The sequence below is a fragment of the Nipponia nippon genome, unplaced genomic scaffold, assembly GCF_047370975.1.
Source record: "Nipponia nippon isolate SJK-2023a ecotype South Korea unplaced genomic scaffold, ASM4737097v1 scaffold_1, whole genome shotgun sequence".
Classification (NCBI taxonomy): Eukaryota; Metazoa; Chordata; class Aves; order Pelecaniformes; family Threskiornithidae; genus Nipponia; species Nipponia nippon.
In genome coordinates, this window is record NW_028262290.1 from 106,931,318 (window position 1) to 106,957,584 (window position 26,267).

A 26,267-nucleotide genomic window follows, 5' to 3' on the forward strand; every position below is an offset into this window, starting at 1 on the left:
CATGGACAACAGGTCCATAAATAAAAACTAAAAGGACTGGGCATGGAGGTACTCCTGTTACATTCCTATCGTAAGAGTTCTAGATGCTGGCAACAAACAGCAAAAGATGGGCAGGGTTGTATCAGGATCGTGAAAAACATTTCTTGTTGCCACTGCAGACAGACATAGACTACATGGACCACTGATCTAATGCCACGCTTGAGATAAAGAACTGAGATTATCAAGAACCTCCCAGACAAGAAATTCAAGTGGACTTGAAAGACATTCAGAAAAGCGTCTACTGATTACAAGGACTCAAAAAAAAAAAAAAAAAAAAAAAAAAACCAAAGGCACAAAAAGCAGTAATCTTCTGACTGAAGAGCAGTCTCGTTAATATAGTTAATGGAGTCTACAGCACAACTCATTCTGCAGTAAAAATCTAAAATAGGTCAGATGAGTCAAGCTGGTATGACTATTTCTCTCCACTGACTACAGAGAAACTGAGAAGCATTTGCTCAGCTGATTACCTGTTTAGACACAGTACAGATAAATGAAGTTAGGCAGAATCAATCCTACTTAAGTGTGATAGAGGGCTAACAAGGCAATGATGAAAAGCAATATAGAGTGGTGTGAAGGATACTGGAAGAAGAGGCAAGATGGTTCCCAAGGGAGACAGATAGAGATACTGTTATGAAAATGAAGAACAAACATGTGGAAAAAGAAAAGGAACAAAAGAGAAAGATGAAGAAACAGGAAAAAGCATTGTGATCAGGAAGAGTTTTATAAATGCTTGGAGTCAAAAGAACTAATACATACAAATCTCAGGCTTCTCCTCTCTCAAAGCTGAACTAATTCCTGGAGAAAGAACTTCTTCAAGGCCTAAGTACAAAGAAACTCAAGAGTGATGACCACTAGGGGTGTGTGTCAACCACAGAGCACATTTGATTTCAAAATTTAAGGTTACGTCTACAAATGAAGCTGAAGATTCCTGAACTTCACGATTCACAAAAGATCAACACTGCTGAAAAGCTACGCACTTAAAACTACAGTAAGTGAACAACAGACACTACAAACACGTAAAACATTTCAATCTGTGCTAAAAAATAGAATTTTTACTGTTCTCCATGCAGTCATTACAGATTACTGCTTTAATGATTACTAGTACAAAGCTATTTTAAGAATATCTGAGGCCAATAACAAGTTAAAATGAACTCTGTCAAAAATCAAAGTTAGAGCCCATCAATAATAATAAATAAATAAAATTAAATAAAATTTACCAGAATCTATATTCTATCCTAATTTTGCTTTGTGCAATGTTTCGTTCTAGGTTTTTTTTTTGCTAGAAAAATCTCATATTGTCTATAGACAAAAAGGTCAACAAAAGGTTTAACAACTTCATGTTGCTGAGATTCAACCCTAATCAATACAAAATGAAGTCTGAAATTACAATTATGGGATAAAATCAAGAAAGCCAATTATATGGCTAAACGACCACAGTGTTGCAGAAGACCTGACCTGCTCCTTATATTGTGACCTCTCCAACCATTTCAGTTATCTCTTCCTCTTACACTTCTCATGCTTTTCCAAATAGAATGAAGACATTCACCAAAAAACTAAAACCAACAGAAACTTTCTCCACACAGTCCCATCCAAGTCAGAAGTCTGTAAGATGAAATAAAATACAGTCCACTGGAGGATAACGCTTCTTGAAATAGTGGACTTTCAGGTGTAATTGTAACTGTAGGATGTTGTACTTGCACAGCCAGCTTTCCAAGCAGCATGAAATCCTGACAAAGACCAAAAACTCAGAAGAAAAAAAACCCCACATCAAACAAAAGAAAAAACTCTCCAAAGCTCGAAGAGTAGTAACACAGTGATGTGACTGTTGTTTTAAACCTACTATCAACATTTGATAATTGCCTAGTCCTCACAAATTAAATCAGTGCGAAAGAAAACATAAGCAAACTGGAAATTATATGAGGAAGCATTCACCCTCCTCCAATGTAAAACTGGCAGCCAACCACACGCAGACTTATTTTGATGGGATACTTGCATTTAGAGCAGCTTCTCCACATTTCTCAATTGCAGCTAGACCTTGATTATGAATGTGGGTTTCCAAAAGTTTTTTCAGCTCTCCAAGGCCATCCTGGATTCGAGATACAAGGTTATACATGCGTCCCAAGTCTGGAGGGGAAAAAAAAAAAAAAAAAGGAAAGCCACCATCTCCCATTTGTACTAGCTATGACTCCAATTTCTCGTTTACAAGTTGCCAATAGGAGTTAAACATCTGTCATCAACAAAAAATATACATGCAATTGCTCCTGTAAAAAGCCAGAAAAAACTACAGCAAAAAAGTATACAGTATAGCAAATCTTTGCACTAACCTGGAAAACTAAGACTAGTTAATATTTAACAGGTTGTTTTGTCTTTAAGATCTGTTTTACCCTCACAACGCTACATAAATCTCAAGAAAAATACTGACTTAAATTACAGAACTATATTTACTTCCGATTTCTATTTTTCATCAAATTAAATAAGTGCAATGACTTAAAAATGGAGTTAGAACCCTCTTATTTAGATGAAGCTTTTAAGTGTGACCATGACTTAGGACTTTCATTAGTGTTACTGCTGGCTGTGCTAAGTGTACAACATTCTCCAGCTGACCACTGTCCTGTAAATCTTATTCTGTTTCTATTTGGACAGTTCTCAGAGATCCAACACCACCTGTAGCCTTTTGTACGTTAACACTTCTACTTGGGGCAGCATCAGTGGTAACGGTTGCAGATTTAAGGCAAAATGTTATGTATTGATATGACCTTAGCAGACAAACTGAAACATTATAAACCAAATTTCCTCCAATAAAGCACTGTCAATAAAGCCATCTCTTAAAAAGAATGTTTAAGTAACTGATTATCAGTAGAAATAATTGTATCTCAAGGAAAGAAAAGGTTCTGAAAAGCATTACCATGGAACAAAACTAACAAAGGTAAAAATAAATTGGACGTCATCTCACGTATGTTAAAGTTTCATATTAATATCTCATCAATTAGTAATTTTGGAAGGTCTTATACTAAAGTGGGTTTTGTTTTTATTATTCATTTTCAACAAGGCAGATGCTTTGTACTTTCTGAGTGCAGAACTCTAAGAAAAAAAATAAAAAATAAAACTTTAATATGGCCATAAACCAGGTACACAAACCCACTAGTTACCTCTTGCAATCTTGCCCTCACTGAACAGGCACTCAAGTGAAACAGGAAACAACCAAATTAGTTACTGAAACTAATGAGGATATTTCACCTGGTTGAATCCATCTCAAGCTTGTCAACTGCATCTAGCACTTCTAAAGTTTAAGGACTTCTCTGAAGGGCTTACGAGCAATTTATTACCACCTGAGGATTATCAGATGAAATAAAACAGAGCAATCAGGCAGCTGTAATGCTACTTAAGTCTGAAATACAACACACAGAACTTGATGCCTTTAATACTGAAGCCATGACACCTCTATTCAGACCTGTTTCCATATAATGCTTTCCATTCCTTAGAACTTTGGCAAGCTTAAACTTTTGGATTTGAAAAGCAAACATTTTTTTCTCTCTGAAAACCACATTTGCAACTCTATGTTAAACGTTCATAACAAAATAAGAATGCTGTTTTTTAACTTACAGAATTTTAGGAAAAAAGTAGGAAAGTAATGCCATGCATAGGTATAGTAAGCTGCTGCTACACCTACCCACGAATAAGGGTTCACAGGTTGGTCTATCAGGATGTCTATATTTGGTGAAATATGGAAGAGGTGCTACAAATCCTCAAAGAAAGATTTAAATGGTAACTCCACCTAAATCATTACAGCCTGCTCCCAATAAACATAATTATTTCCTGTAGGTATCATACTGACATGAACAGGTAACACATGACAAATATGCCCCACAACCTTTATAACTAGTTGTACAATGAGATTAAAACGTTACAGAGCGCCAACAGGAGCGGCCTGTAATACGATATGCTGAACATACCTCACATGGGAGGACCTCAAAACCAGTGTACTTTCAAGAGCAAAGCAATCAAGATTTTAATCAAGACCAAGATTTTATTATAAGTTTAGGACAGTCTACAATAGGCTATTTTAGTATATTACAAATTTGAGAGTGAACTGATTATAGTGATTAAAGAATGAATTCTCAAAAAAATCTTTCAAAATACATGTTTCTAATCTTGAGACTTCATGAAACTTAAAAAGGGCCAGGGAAATACTGTAATTTGCACAAGTGAAGCTTGATAAGAAAAAAGAAAATATTTTGAAAAAAAAATATCAGGTATTTTAAAATGCTTAATTAATCTTAGAAATCACCCAAATGAAAGCAAAACCAAAGACATATAACAAGATGGTGCCCAAGACACAAGGTGGTACTTTTCCTTTTTTACCCTGACAAACTTAGGGAATTGCATCACTACGGTAAGTGACTGTATTAAAGGCTCACATAACCCATGAGCTTGATGAAGCAAGGGGAAAAAAGAAAAAGCAAGAAAAGCCTGGGAAGGCCTCCTGAGTCCAGAAAAATTTTCTTGTTTGTGCTACTACTATTTCTATTGTCACAAGACATTTATAAAGTCATTTTACTAGTCAATCAAAATATCTTCCAATTACAGAGTAAATACATTTATTTACAAACATAAACAACATCTGACTCTCAAACACTAATACAGGATAAAAATCTATTTACATTTGAAACAGGTAACTTCTGACCTACTAATCATGCTGAATTGCCCTTTTCTATTTTGAAGCATCTCTTAGTTATCCACATGATGATTACAGTAATTATTCATAGTTGCTCTTTTAAGGTTGGTATATAAAGAGACAGTCATAGCTGCAATTCACAACTCAAACAGTATCATCAATAGTAACTTAATCATATAGCTCTTGAATTCTGTCACTTTCTTAAAAGCAGTATTTCAGCTATAGAGCCTTACCCTTGACTTCCTATATAGATTTAATTAAGTACCCAACTGGAAAAAATCAGAAACATCATTCATCCTTATCACCATGCACTGGATGCATGCACGATGCACAGGAATTATTTGGCCCTAGTTTTGACTGTTATTTCATGCTAAGCATTAACTCCTGAAGAAACCCATGAAAACCAATACAACTGTCAATTCCTTAAAGATATCTAAAACTCTTTGATAATCTTCACTTATTTTAGAGGAACTGCTGAAGAAATCTTTATTCTATGTGTTCTCTATGAAGGTATAAACTTGATCCATTAGTGGCACTTAAGACTCATTTTTGCAGCTAAAATTATCTCATCAATTAATAATTCCCACCTCTTCCTTGTGCTCTATATGCAGCTTTATATACTTTCTATACTAAACTTCAGAAGCTCCTTATTTGCTTCTATTCCTCTTTTAACATTTCCTATAGATACTTCTAGACAACTTGGATTTTAAAATTCTCACTGCTGACTCAGAAAGATCCATGGATTCATGATCCATGAAAGATCCATGGATTGCTGACAGAGCTGGTAAGACTACTGGTCTGCTTTTTGTCTCATATCTCTCTCGTGCGAGCTTCAGCTCCTGCTAAAAGGATGGCTCAAGTGCTCTTGAAGCTTTTCCAGCCATGTTAAGAGAAAACAAAATTAGTGCTGTTTTGCCTTAATATTTGGGATTGGAATAGGCTTCTTGAAGCAATATCCTCAGCCATCCCAATTTAATAAAAAGCTGCTTGTCAATTAGGTTAGTGTCTATCTTCTCTCTTAATCTAATTCCTGAACAAATCACATTTAGCTATCACCAGAATTTACATTATTCACGAATCATCAGGGAGGAGCCCTAAGCTGAAAAATCAATGTTTGAATCTCCTTACCTTCATTTTTGTCAGCATCCAACAAATTCTGAAACTCTGTATGAAATATCTCCAGGTGTTTTTCAATAAGTACTTGCTCACATTTTCGTGCTAACTCATCTTGTGTGCTCTCATGGAGATATACCTGAACTCTACGCTGTTCCTCAAGAAGGCGAGCTTCAGCCTACAGAACAGAGAGATAAACATGAAACTTGTACGGAAGGTAGAACAGAAATCCAACAGCAGAAAACAGATGACTATTTAGTAAATTCATCTAGAAAACAACATCAAAAATCAAACCTCTCCCTAATGCATTGTTATGGTCCACCTACCTAAGTGGTTATTTTTCTGGGGATCATAATATGCATATGGAAGTGATGTTTATGTTGATGATAATATTATACACTGTTTAAATGGGGGGGAGAATCACAGCAAGATTGTTTTCCCCTTGCTTCTGAATAAGAAGTTTACAGATGGAAATCTGCTGTCAGAAAAAGAGAAAGTTGCTGACATGAGATGCTGGCAGTTTTAGCATCAGCAAGCTCTCCAGCTACAGAGGTAGTTTTGTTTAAGACAAACATGAATATATTTCATGCCTCCACAAAACTAAAAGGCAGAAAACTACAATTTAACAGTATTCTCATGACAAATTTATTTGAATGTTCTCATCTACATTCTTTCACAGAAAATCTTCCCAATAATCTACAATCATTTGAATCAGACACTGGAACAGGCTGCCCAGGGAAGTGGTTAAGTCCCTGTCCCTGGAGGTATTTAAAAGATGGGTAGATGTGGTGCTTAGGGACATGGTTTAGTGGTGGACTTGGCAGTGCTAGCTAAAAGATTGGACTTGATGATCTTAAAGGTCTTTTCCAACCTAAACGATTCTATGATTCTATGAAATTATCCTAGCATTTAATTTGGCATATGAAATGCTACATATGCGTATCTTCCCGGCAAACCAAAATTCTAAATGTCACTTGAGGAACAGTACTTATGCGAAAATGTGAAAAGTTGTTTATATAACAATTACCTCTACTTTGTTTGCAAGAATTTAAAGATTCACTTTACAAGCCATCTGTAATCGCAGCACATTATTAGGGATAAAGTGCATATGTCCCCTTATCAGTCCAAATTATTTAAATTAATAACGTCCTCAAGAAAAGGAAATTAAATTAATGAATCTTCCTAGTATTTTAGAATATTGACTAAGCACGAAAGATCATATTATGGACAATGAAAAAAACAAAAGAACAATTTCACTGCAAGTATACTGCATCACACACAGATGGCTTTAAACAATCTCTGCCACTGTTAGCTTCACTTATTTCTGTAATAATTTTGCACTTAGCTCTTGTGAAATGGACCTGGATTACTGTCTCCTAGAGTTAAACCAGTACAGGCCAAAATATGGGAAACAAAATCAACAGTTTGGGAAGGGATATAAGCTCATGCTTCAGAGTACTTGCCAGTTTCTTACCAGTAAGGAATAACAATCGACTTCCTTAATGACAGCAAATAGCAGCAAATCTTTCTGATGAACGCTGGAAGCTGGAATCAGACTAGTAGGACTACTTATGTTACATTTAACCAATTCTGTATTTCTGTAGTTCAGGAAATTCTGCCACTTCTAATGCTGCTTCTTAAAATATCCTTAGACCTTCACTTTTAATATTAACAGTCAGTTCTCACTTTGAGCTCCTTTATGAAAACAGACATTCACTGTGACTTCAAATTTGCTTATACTCTCTCACTTTTTGTGTTACAATTCCATTTTCCTTTTAAAGTCACATTTCGGAAACAAGGGAAAAATAATTAGTTCACACAACAGTATCTTTGGCTTGTTTTAACTATAAAGATCAAAAGTTCAGTTTGAGACTTTATTTCAAGGGACAGTCTTAAGAAATACTGACCTTTTTCCCTACAGCACATCAGGCCATGCCAGCTTTACTCATGAGTTCTGGCCTGAGAAGAAAAATTCACAATTCTTCTAAACTCAGGAAGTCTGCCTGTATAACTACATACACATACCCTAATTCTAAATAAGATCTCACTGAGTATTCTGGAAGGAACAACCAGAATTCTACTATATCATGGTAACACTGATATTGTGCTTTTGTGCGCTAAGGTACTCCAGGACCCTTCTTTTTGTTTTTATTTTGCAGTGCTATTTATCCCCAATTAGAATTCAATGCACAGTGCTTCAGTGAGAAAGTCAGGTAAGTGTACTAATAGCAGATTACTTTGTTCATAGTTCATACTTCCAACAGATGACTTTTAAGACCTTTTTACTGCTAGTATGCAGTGTGACTGCTGGACAATTTGCAGCTTTTCACATCAGTCTCATTTAAAATGTTACGTAATAGAAAATAACCCTAATTCTAGCAATACCCAAGTAATAATTATGGGGAGTACTACTCTGTTGCAGACAGTTAAGTGGCATGCAAGATTACAATACCCAAACCGAAAAAAAAAAAAATTAAGTTTACTAAACTTCCTTGTTATGTTTAAGTAAAAAATGTCTAAGAATTCCTTACATATAATGAAGTAAGATAAAACTGAAGGACAAACCTATCTGAATTTTAAATTAATAGTTCTGAAAACATGCATGACCTCTCTTGATCTCTCCAGCAGAGCATGCAGGCTAGAGAGATCAATTTTTTTCAGTGAACTAGCTTTTAGCTTCAATCCCTAAGTCTCCCCGTCCGCTATGTCACATCCCTCAGTTTGTATCATTTTGCAAGCTCTGATCGTATTTACTGTAGAGTGTAACACACATCTTTTTCAGTTTCATCAGTTAAATCTCAGGAAATGAGTTATCTGTAAGGAGATGCCAAGACAGCCCAAATAGCTTGTCTACATCTCTAATATATGAATTTGAGCAGAAATTTAAGGCTACACACTTTCTTGCTGAAAATTTCCCCTGCCTTCTGCTAGCTTTATACGTGTTTTCAGCTTCAACATCAGCTTCAAGCAAAGCAAGTTGCTCTTTTGTGGATTTTTGAAGTATTGAAGATTGTTTGGGGTACTAATAAGTTATTTCTACTTGCCACTAATCTCTAGTTCCTGAAATAGCAATGACCTTCAGACAGCTTTTTACTGTCCTGTACCAAGGAAGCCTGGATGAGCCAGTCATTCAGGCTATGAATGACTGAAATTTCCCTACTCTGCTTTTACAGATACTTTAGGATGAAAGTAAAGACAAGAAATTGAAAGGGAAGTACCAAAAATAATGAATTGAACAACAACATAAAAGTAAACATAGGTAGGTCTGGGAACTACTGGGCAACTATCCCAATGCACTAAAAGCAGGATTCATTTTACTGTGTTATTTCCAGGACTCTCTCCCCACCCCTTTTTTTGGGGGGTGGGGGGTGTAAATCGTTGACTTCAATGCCAAGACTCAGACAGGAGCCTTCTGTGGCAAAAAGAGTTACACAAAAGAAACACAAAGACACTGCAGGGAGGGATGTGTATCTGCATATTACATACTCAGAGAGCTCACTTTTTTAAATTAAACTGAAAGGGAAAAAACAAGCAGCAATTCAGAAAGTGAGGAAACATGCTGAGAAAAATATATAAAGCAGCACTTGTCCAAGATGGAAGATGATGTACCTATATCACATTCAGTAAAACTGACCTAATAACCAGGCTGGAAATAGTCAATGTTTATTCAGCTTGCTCTTAATTCCCATTTCTGGTATCCCTGTAACCAGAGACTATCTAAGAATTTAAGTCTGGCCTCTGTTGATCAGAAGTATTGTGTAGAGTTCATTACATTGAAATATTCTGAGAGAATTAAAGCTAATTAATGATCTACTTCCTTGGGGCCAGCCTGCTCAGGAAGATTTCAATAAATGTGCCAACACACAGTTCCTTGTATAGGAATAGTAAACTTGTAGGCCTAAAGCAGAATTAGTATTTTGGTGTCTTGAAGTCTAACAAAATCTGAATTTATTTTAACATTCTCTTCTGTTTTGCCCATTAAGAAAGTTTCAAACTTTCACTGTACTTACTGAAATATACTAAGGAGACAAACTTCAGACCAGATAAACACAGAAGCAAACCACCACAGGGAAAGAGCTAACTGTTTCTGTAAAATAATCAGCATTTTAAGAAACTCAAAAGCCAAGAATTTATATTACTTTACCTCTAAAAAAAAAAAATCTGTATCCAGAAAATAATCACAAAGCTTATTAAATAACTTACCTTCTTCATGTACTCTGTGACTGGGTTTTGCTGCAAGAATTCAGTACTTTCTCGTGTATAAAATCTCTCTGTATCAGCAAGAAACTGAGATTCAAAGGATTCTTTATAGACAGTTAGTGTAGGTCCTTTTGCAAATGCATCATCTTCATTCAGCCCCAGCTCCACTACAAAAAAAAAGAGTGAGTAATGACAAAATTGTCTTTTATGAAGTGGTCTCTTGCAAATAAACATGTACCCTCTTTCTAACTTGCATGAAGGTAATTAATTGGAACAGTATCAGCACCACTTTTTAAAAGTATACATTTATTTTGCATTTAAAAAATAAGCAGCACAAGACATTATGCATGTAAACTGCACTTTTGATACGTTACAAAATGGATGATAGGATCTGGAAAACTTCACTACCTGAAAAGCTAGTTCAAATTGCCCCTCCATTTTTTCCTCTTACAAGTTCCAGGTTATATGCGTATATGTTTTTTTTATTAATGAAACTGGTCATTAATCTGTACGGCACTCTCAATTTCATGCAAATGGGAAAAAACAATCCCACTCCACTTTGTAAGCCACTATGCTTCCTCCCTTCCAGATTTAGCTCCTAAATAACTGATTCGTAAACAATGAACACTCTTGTCTATCAGTTGCACTTTCAAGCTTTACAAATACGGTATAATCAATTGTAGTTGTGTCAAGTGTCTCTACAAACATGAAGTTAAACAATATATAACTGCTTTTATTTTACTGTAAAAAAACTGTACTAGACATCCAAGAAGGTGGGATGCTACTTCTGGGCTCTGATAGGGGATATACATTTATTTATTTTTAAGAAAGTAGTAAAACCTTAAAGAAATCTCATTTACCGTAAGATTGTACAACTCCACTGATCAGCCTTGTATTGATAGTTTCACCATTCCTTTCCTTTTCAATCAATTTCAACACAGCATTTGTTACCTTTGAAAACAGAGATTAGAAGTCAAGCACAGAGAAAGCAGCTGGTAACCGGTCAAGCACAGTATTTAATCAGGAGTCTATTCCTATATGCAAGACAAGTCAAGCCTCTCAAGAACAAAACCTAAGGACACCTAAACATATAAAATTCCTACAGACGTCACAGAGTATGCTACACCTTTAAGTTCTACAACGTAATTACAGTCCAATTAGTGGTGAGCTGTAAGAGGGTATGAAAATGCTTGGGGTTTATTTATTTATTTATTTCAAAAAGCACCTTCTAAACCAAACTTCTGTTTGTTTTATGCCTGAAATACAAGAAAATTTTGAAGAGCTGAACTAACCACCTGTACTTTACACAAAGAAAGCTATTAGCTTATGCCAATAAATAATGTGTTGCAACTACTGTTCCTCTAAACTGAAATCTAGTTAATATTTTCATAATATAATACAGTCTTTTCATCATGAAGTACTGGTAAATAAGAGTGAAATCACCATATATAAATATACTATTTTGTTGTGATGGAATGTCTTGTTTCATATTGTGCTGGTTCACTAATTAAAAATATTTGGTTGACCTGAATCTCCCGGGCATCAGTGTAAATTTAAAGATTCACAGTTACATTACAAGAGACCAAAACCCCAGCTTGTGCTCCTGCCTGGCTTCGAAACAGCTAAAGTTGTTACTTCGTTTAAGACAAGCCCCCTTCGCTTTTTTTTAAAAAAAGCCAAGGGTCCTCTCAGCAAAGAGATAACAGAACAGTCTTGGTATCAAGGTTCAACCATACACGCAAAGAAAGACCCATTCCCCCCAAATATTTATCTTTTTAACATCACAAAGGAGAAGCAGAAGGCTCCCTTTTATTTCCTGGGTCTGCCACTCCCACCCCCCCAATTCTCCTTGGAACAGTTACTATAACAATATATAAAATTAACCCTATAAAATGACACTATAGTTATAACTTATATATATATATACCTGCTTATTTAATGGCCTGAATAAGCAGTCTCTCCAGGTCACCAAGGCAAGCTAGAAGGAAAGGAAGGGAGATGAAAGGTGGAATAAAGAAAATATTTATATATATATATATATATATACACACACACACACACACACATATATGCAGGATAACTCCTTAAGGAAAGCTGATATAGTATGCTAAATAATCAGAATTTTTTTAATTATTATATTTTGACACACACATTTCTCATGCAACAAGACCATTTCACAATAAAATTACCATTTGCTTTATTACTAACTCTACTAAGACGTCCCATTTTCTGACAGTGATCCACTGCCAACTCTGAAAACTAACAAACCTTGCAAGTTACTTTGACAAGTCACCACTTTGTTGGTGATTTTCAGGCTGACACAGTCCCTTAGCATTAGGGTAGTGAAGTTAAGAGGGAGGGAAGGAAGGATACCAATTGTTTTTCTACCATATGCAAAGTTATTTTAGTGAAGCAGTAAAATAACACATCACTTCCCTAATGCTTCACCAGCAAGGACAATAATTACCCCTTATGAAAGAAAAAATTACTTTTAGTTATCTGAGATACAGAACTTCTGCTATGTTCTTCCCTTGTTTATATTACTTTACATTACAAAAAATTTATCAAGAACACATATCAATCTTTCAGATCTGTACCAAAATAACTTACATTACAAACCAAATGTCGACTGAATCTTAGCAGCTTGGATGCTAAAAAAATTTGTAGAGATGTATTGAAGTCAATAGAAAAAAGTGCAATTTACTTCTCCATTTTATATTTGAAACACTTGACTAAATTCTAAGTGGAATGACAAAGCCACGCTGATGCACACAGATAACAGTATAAGCAGCAAATATTCAGAAACAGACAACCCTCGACAGTCTAATACTGGTAGTCCCAATACGTACAAGGCAGACTGAACACCTCAAAGTTTAAGACCGATGGCATTTTTACAAATATATTGGAGTGGGAGTATGGAAAGGTGGGAGATTCCCACTTTGACCACTTCAAAACTTCTATGAACTTCATACAAGTTTCAAGGAGCAATCTGCAGGATGATAATGCAAACATGACAGACAGAATGGATAAATCACTCACTTCAAAAAGCTACTTACCGAATAAATTTCATATATTCCTTTACGACCTTCATCGCACTCACGACGAACCCAATGTCGATTGAGGTAGGCACATATCCCATTCAATACTTTGCTTGAAAACCTATAATCTTCCCACTGTTGAGTGTAGAATTTCAGCACACTCTCATCCATCAAATCTTCACCATCCTGAAATAACAAAAGTTTGCCAGTACTGTTGGGTAATTTTAAGGTACAACCAAGATATATAAGGGCGTACAAACTGACCGTGTAGGAAGTCTACACCATGCAATGTATTTATAGGAAACATAGTGCTAATACATTTACTTCTACATTAATAAAGCAAAAGGCCAGTATGAGATTTAGAAATTAGAACACTGGTTAAAAAAAAATGCACAGCACAGACAAAGCTCCAGAAGACACTCCTGTCCCTCCTGTGAGGGACAGCAAGAGGGCACCGCATTAGAAACAGAGAGCAACAATGACAAGTGCGCCAGGTAAACTTGCCAGTGCAATAGTAATGTGTTCAACATGATGATCTCCATAAAATACACCACCCACTCCCATGGCTGCTACTTGGGCAGCTGAAACAAGTGAGCATGGATGGGGTCTTCTCTAAGGCTCTGTCAGGTAGTAAATTGAACCCAGTATTCTTGGAAATGGGTACAGCATCATATTTGTTCTCATTACAGGAAAAAAAGAAGATAAAGTTGTAACGCATGGAAGTTCAAGTATCTTTCCAAACTGGGCGACTACAGCTTGAATGGACAAGGGAATAAAACCAGGAGTGCGTTCTGGATATAAGACCTCAGATACCTTTATGCAGCTTCATAAATTAATTACACAGTAGACTTGATAAGACACCAAGAATTCTTTTATTATTGCTCAAAACTAAAATCCCAAAAGTTAAAATCACGGTTCCTTTTCAAAAGTAACTAGGAGCCATTCTCTTACAAAGCAGTCCAACATCCTGCTCTATTAGTAGTTTGTTTATTAATTATTATAATTAATTATTAATTTAATTAATGGCTACCATCAGGCATTTTCAACATCACAGGCAACCATTTTTTCAGCATTACTAATATGCTGGTTAATTGGTTAGAAAGTCTAGCTATTCTTGTTCAAGACACAGGACAGCTTAAGATGGCATATAACACGACTTCTATAAAACACAGAAACACCACTTTGGCTCGAAGAGGAAAAGCAGCTCACAGGTACGCTTAGCAACTGATCTATGCCCGAGGTAAAGCCTACAAAACTTTCTAATGGCTAATGGAGACAAAAGCAAATTTCAAGATCATTCAATTTACTTCCACTGGCTACCTACACCTGTAGGTTTGTTGATACAAGCTATTGTCAAGCCAGTCCATATTACTACTACAAATGCAGATTGATCTAATGTCCCATCTTACCTTAAGGAGATTTGTCAAGTAGTTCTTCAGAAATTCTTTTAGCCGTTTGTACAATTCCAAGCCAACAAACTGAGCACCTCCAGGTGTCTGGCCCTTTTTCGATTTAGAAGGAGGTACTCCAGCTCCCCGTGCTTGATTAGACTGGTGTACACTAGTACAGTAGTTATAAACATGACTGACAGGAAAGTTAAGGAATATATATGTGACAGCATAAGACTTCAAAAATACAATGAAAAACAATGTGAATTTCAATAAGCTATTTTTATATGACCATGAATTACTTAACCATAATACAAGATGAATTAGCCCACATAAAATCAAACCAAAGCTAAGAAAATGAAGTAATTTTCAGCAGAATGATCTGCAGCAGAAACGTCAGACTGCCAAGTGCACTGCAAATACTGACGCCAACATTACATTTACCTAACACTTACTTAGCAAGACCACCAAGAAAACGAAGCAGTGGAATTTGCTGATAAGATTATTTTCAAGGTTTGATGTATTATATTGGCCTTCTACAAATACAGAAGCTTTCGTTTGAACAGGAAGAAATTTCAACACTGGCCTCAAGCAACATTCAGTAGCTGAAAACACAGAGGATAATATTTTTTGCATTCTTTCAAACACAACCCTTTATAAAAGATTTGGCCTTTTAACACTGGCAGACAGGGGACAAACCTAGAAAGCAGTAATGGTGAGACACACACACACACTTAAATGTACACTATAAGAGAACTTCACGATGAGATGCACCAAAACTCAATTTTAGGCTACAAGTATAATCCCAACATTTAAGTATGCGGTAGCAATAATTTTTCCTCTCATAGTAATACAGCCCAGAAGACTTGCTATATCTGTTTACATAACATTCCAAGAAAACATCCTGTTTTCTGATCTAAAACATTCAAATATTCAGAATTCTTCCAAAGTAATGAGTGGAAGTCACATTGCTCGAGACACTTCAAATAAGAAAGCATCCTGAAAGAAACTGCGCTCCACAAACAAGGAAAATGAACTAGCTTGGTAGCAGTCCAATTCAACTTGATGAGAACTCAGATCTGACAACAAAAATGACCCTAATGACTCACCCAGCAAATGATTAGCCAAGAGGAACGAAGCTACTGAGTACTCACGCTGCTACTGACAGTCCGAGGACAGGCTTTTGAGTCACATCCCTTGTTAGAGAACATCGTATTAAGCAATCCAGAAGGTCTAATTTGGTTTAACTTGTGTTTTAACTAATGGGCCAAGCTTTAACCACTAGACAGGCTTCCTCCACAGTATGCCACATGTTAGGAAATTAATACATTGCTGAGATTTGCCTTTTATCTTTCCCTTTGGAAAGACCAGCACAGTATAATGGAAGACATCAGCACAATTAAATACCAAGGGAATTATAAGCCCCAAATATATGATGCATTACAGTCACTATGAACAGACTTGCTTCTAGTATTTAAACAGTAAAGCTCAAGCAGAAAAATATCTTAAAATATCGTTAACTCCCTTGTAATTACTTAAAAAAAAAAGAGCTTCACAGACAAATGATATCCTTAAACTGGGTTTAAGGATCAGAGTATCCTGCATGTCACCATGAACAAGGCTTATGGTCTTTGTGTCAAACTGGAAGGAAAGCCTGCTCCAGGTCTATACTCATGTACTTGTTCAGAAAGTCATCACATTCCGTCCAAAAGAGTAAGGCTTTCAGGTTCTTTGCCTAAGATTAACCCGTTTTGAAAACATACAGCATACATATATTATTCACCTGTTACCTCATCCAGGTACCAAATAATTAGATTTCCCATGATATCAACCAGTAACATAAAACCTTCATTTGTTCTTAGCAACTGAACTATTATCAGCCTCTTATCTCTATCAGCCACTTATTTCCTGGACATTAATGATTTCTTCCAGGTCTTAGTCATTTGTTTGTTCAACTTTCCTGGCACTGTTGCTACTTTTACCATCTACTTCGATTTCAGAATTCCCTGTTCAAGTGAGGAACGCCACACAGCATAACAATTTTTCTCTAGATACAAAAATTTCTTTCTTTTCCACAAACAAGAAAAACAGGGCTTACCTCACAGTTTAACTTTAAAATAGTTACTTTAAGGTCCTCTGAATTGTGTATGGAAAGTCTCTCCATCACGATACAAGGAATGTAGGGTTGATTCATAAATACCCAGTTGGCAGTCTTGCCTCCTTCTTCCCCTAACTCTCCTAACCCATGTGGCTTTGAGCAAGCCTAAAAATATGAGGATTGGCCAGATGACAGGTAATTCTTGCAGTTTTTGTGAATACTGCCTGATGAAAATATTGTGTTCTTCTCCAAGAACAATCACAACAGCCTTCAGAAAAAATAAAAGACCAAGGTTAGAAGACATAAGCCTTTTTCTAACCCCATACATTTTACTATTAAAACCAGGATTCCTTGTAAAGTAAACACAGAGAGACCGAAACCATTTGTCCACGCCTGACAGTAATCAGCTCAAAGCTAGAGAGTAAAAATATACCAGTAAAGTCCATCTTTACTTGTTATTCTGGCTTGAGTCTTGCTAGACAATGTGTCCAAGACAGCACTTTTAAAATGCTCTAGTTTAGTTGTTCTATGCAAGTCAAACCAAAGTTAGTTTGCCTGTGCAGAAGGCAGTTGGTAAGTCTAAATAACTCTTTGACATATTATACATAAATGAATACTCTCTCACACTGTGTTTACAATCTGCGTCCCCACCTGCTAAAGCCAACCACTGACAGAAAGACTGACATATCCAAAGCAAAATCAGACTTGCGCTGCTTACAACAAAGTACATGACACTCCATCTGAGAATCACAAGGGGAACACTATGAAAAGAATTCTTGGTTGCAAAAAGCAAACTAATCCCCTCAACTGCTTCATACGCTGGAAGCCATACACATATCCAAACAGCTATTAGGAAACATTTCTGTGGGTGTTTGCACAATTCTGCACAGCAATTCGCATACTACAACAAGCAGAGATGTTAATTCATTAATAGAACAGTTTGCACCACAGTGAAGCTGCGCTGCTCCCCAAGCTTCTGGCTGCTGAACTTCAAATTTGGCCCAGCAAACAGACAAACCCATCTACAGGAGGAACAGACCGAGATCAAGCTCTTCTAACTTCTACACCTTCCTTAGAGCGCAGGAGAAATTACATTTACTTATCTAAACTAAAATTTGAGTTAGAAGACTGCAAGGAAGCTTATAAATTGATTCAGCATTGTGCTGTTTAAGATGAAAAATCTTCTTCAGAGCTTTATTCTTCTCTCAAACTCTTCAAAATGGAATACAAGAAGCAGCCGAAGACAAATCAATTTTACCACCTTTGTCTTTAATATAATTTACACCGCAGTTTTGACAACCTTGACTCAGTTTCTAAAGCCGGGCAGTGCAAAGAAAAAAAATTCCCATGCTGCCACACCATAATGAATTTATGGCCTTGTAGAAGATCATTTCCACTGAAGGAAACGATCCTGACACACAACCCACCTGGAGGGCTTACTTGCCACCTGCTTTTCCAGTAGCAGGGGAGCTCATGCAGGCAACCAGTGATTTGGACTGGGGAAGTGACTGCTGCTACAACTAGCTGTTGTCCCTGTTCCCAGATCCTTTGCTGAGCAGATCTGAACTTCTGTGTCCGCACAGGGGAAGCGTAACAGACTCTTTCAGTAGTGGTGCACGTACTTTTTCAGCAAGTACACTAACAAAACACAAGGCTGAGTGCGCCGCAGTCACCTCTAATCTACTCTCTGCCTCAGAAAAGTACCAAAATGCTCCATACAGCATTTTTTTTCCTCCAGGAGTAAGTGCAAACAGAAATTATGTGACACAAGTATCAGTTTTGTAATTCAACGCACAACAGGAAAACACTCAGATTTTACACTGATGGGTGCAAATTACTCAGTTTCGCATGAGTCCCTAATCTTAAATTTTTTATAAAGAGAACAGTTCTGCTAAGGTAATAACAGATTCCCCTTTCAGCAGCACAACAGGGTCCCCACAGTTTTTCCGTTTTGCTATGAAAAATTAACACAACTGGAATAACTCTGCTTGAGGAACAGATACGTAAAATTAAAAGGAACTGAAAGGGAAGCAGAATTAATACAACGTAGCACAAAACTATAGGGCAGAGGGAAACAACAACAAAACTTTTGAAAAGGAGGAAGCACACAACAAAAGCTGAACAACTCTCTAACCAGAATTTCTCCCTTATTACTTCTACTCTCTATATAATAAAGAGCAATTTTAGGCATAAATTCGCTATTTCACAGATCTGAAGTGGTAATTAACTCTATGCTGAGTGCTCTGCCACCTCAACAGCTGGCCTACAGGAACAAGTTGAGATTAGTTCCACTTTTGTCACAAATTTGTATTTTCCTCAAGTACACCAAAGGCATACAGGAACAACATACAGAAAGTTACTGAAAATACTGATAGGAAAATCGCTAGGGAAGATTATGAAGTTTTCTATTCTTCTAACACCACTTCTAATACAAGCAATACAGCTTACTACATTTACTAGAGAACAACTTTACATATTTTCTTCACAATTATTAAAGCCATTTCAAGTCCTGTGTGTCCAGAAGATTAGGCTGTGCAAACCTCACAAAACCACCTCATGCATAAGTAAGCCTGCTAAGAGAAGTGGACATGCCTGTGTGACTTTAACATTTCATAAGTCAAACAGATGAAAGAATTTTGCACAAGTTTTTGAAATGATGAGGTTGCCAAAAATCAATCACTTTTCAGAACAAGTGCTTTAAACACCCACTTCAGCTTTGTGAGAAGCAGCAGTAAAACAAAAAAGCCCAGAAACCTTCATTCTTTTCAGGGAAGGATCAGCAAGAGCCTATTTCAAGTATGTTCAGTTTGTCATTCAGTAAGGACGGGTTACGGATACCCCACAAAGCAGTCCAAAGGAAACAAACACAAAAATCAAGACCCTGCCCCCAACCCCACACATTCCCCATCTGTGCTTCAATACACTTTATCCTAAGATCAATTACACATTTCAGTCTTTAGATCAGATACCATTGCACTGCTAAACCATCCCCATTTTAGTCAGGGAAGGACTAAGGCAGAGACTGAAGGAGCTATTACAGCATCAGCCACGCAGCTGCTGTGAAAATCCAAGCATAACCGAGCTCAGACAAGTTTCTGCAAGTCTGAGATCTGAGAAACTTCTAGCAAAAGCCATCTGAAGACTAATAGATGACTTCTTGTTTCCCTCTTCATGGCATAAACTCAAAAGAATCAGAGAAGCACTGAGTTACAAGGAAATCACAAATTTTCAAAGCCAAATGCATATATGAAGCGTGCAGTCTTTACGCCAGGAAGTGCAAGAACCACCATAACTGAGGTTGCTTTAAAGTTCTTTGCATTGACAGAAGTTGGTTTTGTACAGAATATTCTTGGTTACTATAAAAAGCAAGTAGAACACCAAGCCATCATTGTGTAGAACAACATAAAAAAAAGGAACTGATCACACTAATATAGACATATTTTGCACTTCTTTCAAACCTAAATAGCAATTTTTATAAATATACACAAAACCATACAACCATACCTACTTTTCCACACAAGGAAAAGTGTATTATGTACCTATCAAACACAAACAAATACATTTACTTCTACCTTCACATTCCACACAAGCACTAACTGGTACATGAGAAACGGTACAAAATATCATATTGACTATAAACAGGATTAATACCAGCAGACAGCGGAGGCTGCTTTGATGTATCCAGAGCGACTTTAAACAATTTGACATTAAAGTGAAAGGATAGCTTAGAGTGAGAGAATCTCAAGAGAAAGTGGAACAGTTTCTGAGGTTTAAAAAGTGCATGCCCTAACACCCCAGTATCTTTTCTGTACAGAAAAAGCATAATAATCTGTTGCGGGGCGGGGGGATTACAAAAAACAACATACCGTGCTGCCTAGTAACAACAGATTCACTTGATCAGAAAATAAAAGATTCTCACAGTTTTAATATACATCTGCTGAGCTAAAATCCTACTAAAATACAGGAATTCCAGTGAAAGCCACTAGGACAAGGATTGCAATAGAAGCAGCTACAAAAGACCTTGGCCAATGGATGCCAAGAGAAGAGCTTCATGGTTTTGCTTGGGCAACATGTACTACTGGTGCTGAATCTATCCACAGGCAAAAAAACGTTAAATGTACTTATACATTCTGTTTTATAAACAGACAGATTATCCTGCCTCATCTGGTATTTTTCAAATGTAAGCATACTGAATTCTTTAGTATTTAACACAATCTTTTCCTTTACCACTTGCTAATATCTGAGAAAAAAAAAATCCCAGCTTATAAAACGGATTACAGTAACCTCTTGTGATGTACAATTACTTACATTTGGTCCAATGGATTAATCGGTAACTACCACTCCATTAAAACAAGTTAAGAAAATTGAATCACAATAAGCAAATTCAGAAACAAGGAAAAGATTTTTCATAAAATCATGAAATGTGACAGAACAAACTAACCTTACTTTAAAATACTTAAAGCAATTACTTTTGAAAAGAATTACTGTGGCTAATAATGGAACAATAATATAAGAAACACATTTGTAAAATCCAATTTACGGGTGTAAGACTTGAGCAAATTTTAAGTCAAAGTAAATTCAGCCATTTTACTTCAAAGTTTCACATAAGAGCTATACAACAACTATGCCAAACACAACTACTCAAATGTATTATAGGAACCACTGAAATCAACAGTACGACTTTTAGAATCATTAAGGTTGGAAGAGACCCTTAAGATCATTGAGTCCAACCGTTAACCTATCGCTGCCAAGTCCACCACTAAACCATGTCCTCGAGCACCACATCTACCGTTCTTTTAAATGCTTCCAGGGATGGAGACTCAACCACTTCCCTGGGCAGCCTGTTCCAATGCCTGACTACCCTTTCGGTGGAGAAGTTTTTCCTAATATCCAACCTAAACTTCCCCTGGCACAGCTTGAGGCTGTTTCCTCTCGTCCTATCACTTGTTACTAGGGAGAAGAGACCGACCCCCACCTCACTACAGCCTCCTTTCAGGAAGTTGTAGAGAGCAAGAAGGTCTCCCCTCAGCCTCCTCTTCTCCAGACCAAACATCTGATGCTGTTAGGTTTACCATTCCTAGAAGTCTAGTTAATCTTATTGACTTTCTCTTTTCTGCATGAAGTGAATACTTGGCATGTAATTCTATGCCAGCTTGCAACACAGCCTGTCACAAGATGTTAGTTACTATTGCAGGAGCTACTAGGTTCTTCAGTACTAGAAATAAATAATTATCTGGGTAAGGGACAGAAAAGCATCCAGATAAAGGATTTCATTTTCAAAAATGTCACATGAGGGGAAAAAAAAAAAACAAAAACAAAACAACAAACCACACACAAAAAAAAAACCAACAAAAACAACCACAGTCTCATCTTCCACATCAAGCACCATGCTAATGGAATTCGATTTCTATATGGAAGTTGTAAATTCTCAATAGGAAACACAGAGAACATACCTCAAAGTAATTAAAGTAACATTAATCTTCATAATCACATAAGGAGTGGTAAATAAAAATATCACAACTTCTATAAAGGACTGCTCTTCTGGTTAGGTGCTTTGGCATAGCTGGCAGGGCAAAAGGAATCACGAAAATATAGGCAGTACCAAAAACATCTGGTGATCCTCTGATCTGACAAAAATACACCCTGCAATCAGAAGCACAAATTATTCTAAATTAGAAAAAGTAGGGATGAAGATCTTGAGAACCACCACTCAGAAACAAGATTTCTTGATTCATCTCTTCAGTATTCTCAGAATGAAAGAAAAAAACCACCTTACATACAAGCTCTGGCCTGTATTCAGAGACTGAATATAATGTCTCACAAAAAGAGACACTCTGAACAAAGAAAATGAGTGGAGGTAGGGTGGAGGTCCAAACCATCTGAACCGTGTAACTCTTCCGATTCTTTCACAGAATTAACTTGAACAAGGCACAACAAAAACCTCCACACCTCCAATCAATTCTGACTTAAAATTCGATACCAGATACAGTAAAGGCAGTTTTGCTTGTATGAGTGGTTCTCCTGCTCCTTTTATAAATTAGAGGGATGAAATTGAAATGGAATCCATCTCAGGAGCAATACCATGACCAAAAAAACAAACAAACAAAACAAAAGAAAAAAAGGGGTGGAAAAATAACAATAGAGGATGAAGAAATGACTAAACTGTCCACCACACAAGATTTCCAAACTGCTGTCACATCCAGCAACATTGTAAGTAGGGCTGATCTTCAGACCAATTACAGCTGCAGCTGAAACTCATCTGCATCTGTTTTGCTTTCCAAACCAAGCTGTTTGATAGGCTGAGTCTCCCGAAATAGAAGTTCGTCAATCTACTAGACTTGCTGCATGCAAAGATGGAGCAAATGTGTTACAGATACTGCATCTGAAAGGGGAGTAATCTTTTAAGCACAACTTTTGAACACAGGCACTTGGTACAGGACCAGTGTCAAATATTCTGAGTTTGATATCAGACTATTGAATTAATCCATAAATGAAAGTCAACCACCAAAATTATCCACTAAATGAATTCACTTATGAAAGCAACAAAACCCATCCTTAGTTTCGGACTCAACAACTCCTTGAAGCAGCAACAAGAAGGAAATGAGTAGTTAGTAGAAAACATACCCCTTTTACAGCTTCGTCCCAAGAATATTTGAGAACATTAGAAGGAGAGGGGAAAAAAGCAAGTGTTTTAACATTACCATTATAAGAAGTACTTAGTCTTCAACTGCCCTGCTTAATAGAACTCACAAACAAGAATATATTAAAGGCACTCAGAAGAAAAACCTCTCTCAGAGGTTCTATTCAACTTTTGCAGACTTGTTTCATTCAGTCAAGAACAATACTGAACCTAGCATTGCAAGAAATCAGTCATTTTAAGTCTTAGGGAAAGTTCTGACTCAAAACCAAATGTTATTTCATCTTCCCATCACTATTAAAGAAGTATTGTAGAAACACCCATCAGACTGCCCAGGGTTTTTCCCACACCCCCTAGGAGCATGGATTCTGCAGGCACAGATAAGATTACACATTGACTCTGAGATTACACGTACAGGAAACAAACTTTTCTGTCTCCTTAGAAAGTCCAGAGACCTACAGAATTAATTGCTTTATAGCCCTCAAGCTCCTCTTTCTTTTATAAAAGCTCCGTCCTTTCAAAAAATGAACACAGACTAAAATTTCATATGCAAGTCCAAATCAGTGCCAACAACAGCTTTAGATGTTAATTTATGTACCAAACCAATAACCTTTATTAAAAAAACTCTAAAAATTGATAAAAAAAAGCAGAACTACTTAAAGACAGGAAATGTATTAAGTCATCATTTCTTCTATCATTTGTCTACACACTTTGCTGTACCACCATCTTCTTAAGCAGTGCTTACTGAGCAATACAAGGTTACAATAGTGAACACTGAACAACAGATGCAAAACAGAGGTGGTTCCTCATCAAATCTGTTTACATGCCACTTCATAGGTGGAACATAAAAGAAGGATTTCTCACTTTCCAAACAAAGTCCTGAAGTCAAACACTCAAGCTGTAATACAGCAAGAGGCATATCTCTCCTTCAAATTAGTTATAAAACATCCTTACACACTACCTGACAGAAACAAGTTTGCTGCTGTCTTCCAAAATAGTACTGCAGCACACATGTACAAGGATGAACACAACCCCCTTTTAGTATCTTATATCAACTCCCAGAATGGAGAGATGCTGGAAAACTTCGATAGCTCTCTGATGCAAGGTAGGAATTCAAAAGAAATCCACTGTGTGCATTCTCACTGCAGCTGGAAAATTATAAAACCAACTCAAGAGCAAAGTACTACTCTGATGTTGACAAGAGAAAAATTTTCCATGTAAACGGACATTATTACCAATAAGACCTGCAGTATAATGCCAGATACTAACATATAAAGGGAAAAGAATTTCTGTTTTCTTTTGGTGTATTGTGGACTCAAAATTGGGCCTATTAATAAAATCACTTTAAACACCTGCTCTGTCAAAGATAATAGTAATCAAACCTGAAATTCAGAGGTAGCCGTAATTACGAATACAGTTTTCCAGACAACAGAATGTTCCTGCTTATTTGCCAGTAAGATTAAATAGAAAAGGCTAACCTTCAAAATAAAAATATATTCTTAAAAGCCACGAGGTCAAATAGTTATGAAGCAATTTTGAGTTTAGAAAATTAAAAAGCTACCTCTAATCTACTAACAGTGGAAGTACTAACTGGCTTAGGCATTAGGATACGTGTAGAGTTCCATGTATCTGGATTTTGCCATACTTTGTCTGGTGTAAACCTGTTGAATTCCAGCTCTTAGGTCATCCCATATCTGGTCGAGACCGATCTGTTTAAGTCCATGTGGGTTCTGACTCCTATTAGATGACATTTTGTATTTCCTGTAAAGTCTTCCAGTGTAGCAGCCTGAGATCTGGTTATTCCTCCATCAGAATCACAAGTCAAGTAACATTCTAAACTCAGTGAGATATTCTTTACATACAAAGACTGATGTTTCCCAGGAAGATAATCTGCAAAAGGAAAAGAAAATATAGATGTTATATGACAGTCCAAATTCATTCACACTAGAGAAAAAGATCCAAAATTAATTATTTTCATTTACACAGATGAGAAATCCATGATGAGATATGAAACACCAGAACCAAGGAACATAATTTTGCAATTCAGCAATCCACTACAAAACGTGACTGTCAGTGCCCAGATCTGTCCAAAGCCTGTAGGTACTTAGGCCAGTGCTACTGACAGCAAAACCCTAATGCTAATAAGAAAATGTAACAGTAAAAAAATCTTTCCAAGCAGCAGACACTATCCTAGTAAGAAGTGTTTCCTCCCTATACAACAGTAAAACTCCAGTATTTCCAAACAACTCAGGGTTCTGTGGTAACTCACTGTTTAACAAGAATACTGATGGGGATATCCAAGATGAACCAGAAGATACTAAGACCAACTATTTTTCTTTGGTTATCAGTAACTCTTTCAGACTTGAGATTCTATTACAGGTAACCTGAAAGTCCAAGGTACTTTGGGAGCAGAGAATTTTTCTGTCTGGTAAACGCATCCTTACATCAATTTCTTTGCTGAGTAAATGAACACTGCTTCCTTCAATGTCATCCTACCAGCAAGAGAATATGCAGCCAACAACAGTGGAAAGAAAGAACAACTAATGGAGTGCACAAAATAAAGATTGCCTGAACTGTGAAAGAAAGAATAAGAAACTAAGAAAATGCACTACTCCCATGAGTGCTTAAGCACACAAAGTTTGGGAGGCAGTGAAAAGATGGTTATCAATTCATCAGCTTCACGAAATGACAGAGTAGGAAAACAGTCACCTGGAAAGGACTACTGAGAACATCAAGCAGAGAAGATCCATTTTTACAGAAGTCCTTAAAAATATTTTGCAATTTTAACATGTCTCATCCACCGTAGCAACAAAATTAAGATGATACTAGAAAATTACAAAGGAGGTAACATGATTTAAAAAACCCACAAATAACAGAGTTGTAGTAAGTCAGAGCCAACTTAGTCTTACTGCAGCCTTTCAATATAAAAAGGGAGCTTACAAAAAAAGAGAGAAAAAGACTTTTTACGAAGGCCTGTAGTAACAGAACAAGGGTCAATGGTTTGAAACTGAAAGAGGGTAGATTTAGATTGGACATAAGGAAGAAATTTTTTACAAGGAGGGTGATGAGACACTGGAAC

At 36.6% G+C, this 26,267-nt stretch overlaps 1 protein-coding gene and 1 long non-coding RNA gene across 2 annotated transcripts in view; one reads left to right on the forward strand and one right to left on the reverse strand.

Annotated features, from left to right (window-relative positions):
• The window catches only part of CUL1 (cullin 1), a 54,161-nt gene that overhangs the window by 12,917 nt on the left and 14,977 nt on the right, over positions 1-26,267 (reverse strand). Inside the window, exons 2-9 of the mRNA XM_087766298.1 lie at positions 24,800-25,078; positions 14,475-14,649; positions 13,084-13,251; positions 11,955-12,005; positions 10,888-10,978; positions 10,031-10,194; positions 5,843-6,005; positions 2,033-2,163 (exon numbers count right to left, since the gene is read on the reverse strand). Of these exons, the coding sequence (XP_087622424.1) occupies positions 2,033-2,163; positions 5,843-6,005; positions 10,031-10,194; positions 10,888-10,978; positions 11,955-12,005; positions 13,084-13,251; positions 14,475-14,649; positions 24,800-24,939 (1,083 nt within the window). The 5' untranslated portion in view covers positions 24,940-25,078. The remainder of the gene's footprint in view (positions 1-2,032; positions 2,164-5,842; positions 6,006-10,030; positions 10,195-10,887; positions 10,979-11,954; positions 12,006-13,083; positions 13,252-14,474; positions 14,650-24,799; positions 25,079-26,267) is intronic.
• LOC148057542 (uncharacterized) lies at positions 592-11,448 on the forward strand. The gene is made up of 3 exons (XR_015706563.1): positions 592-1,027; positions 7,987-8,040; positions 10,991-11,448. It is a non-coding gene; the product is annotated as an uncharacterized LOC148057542 (long non-coding RNA).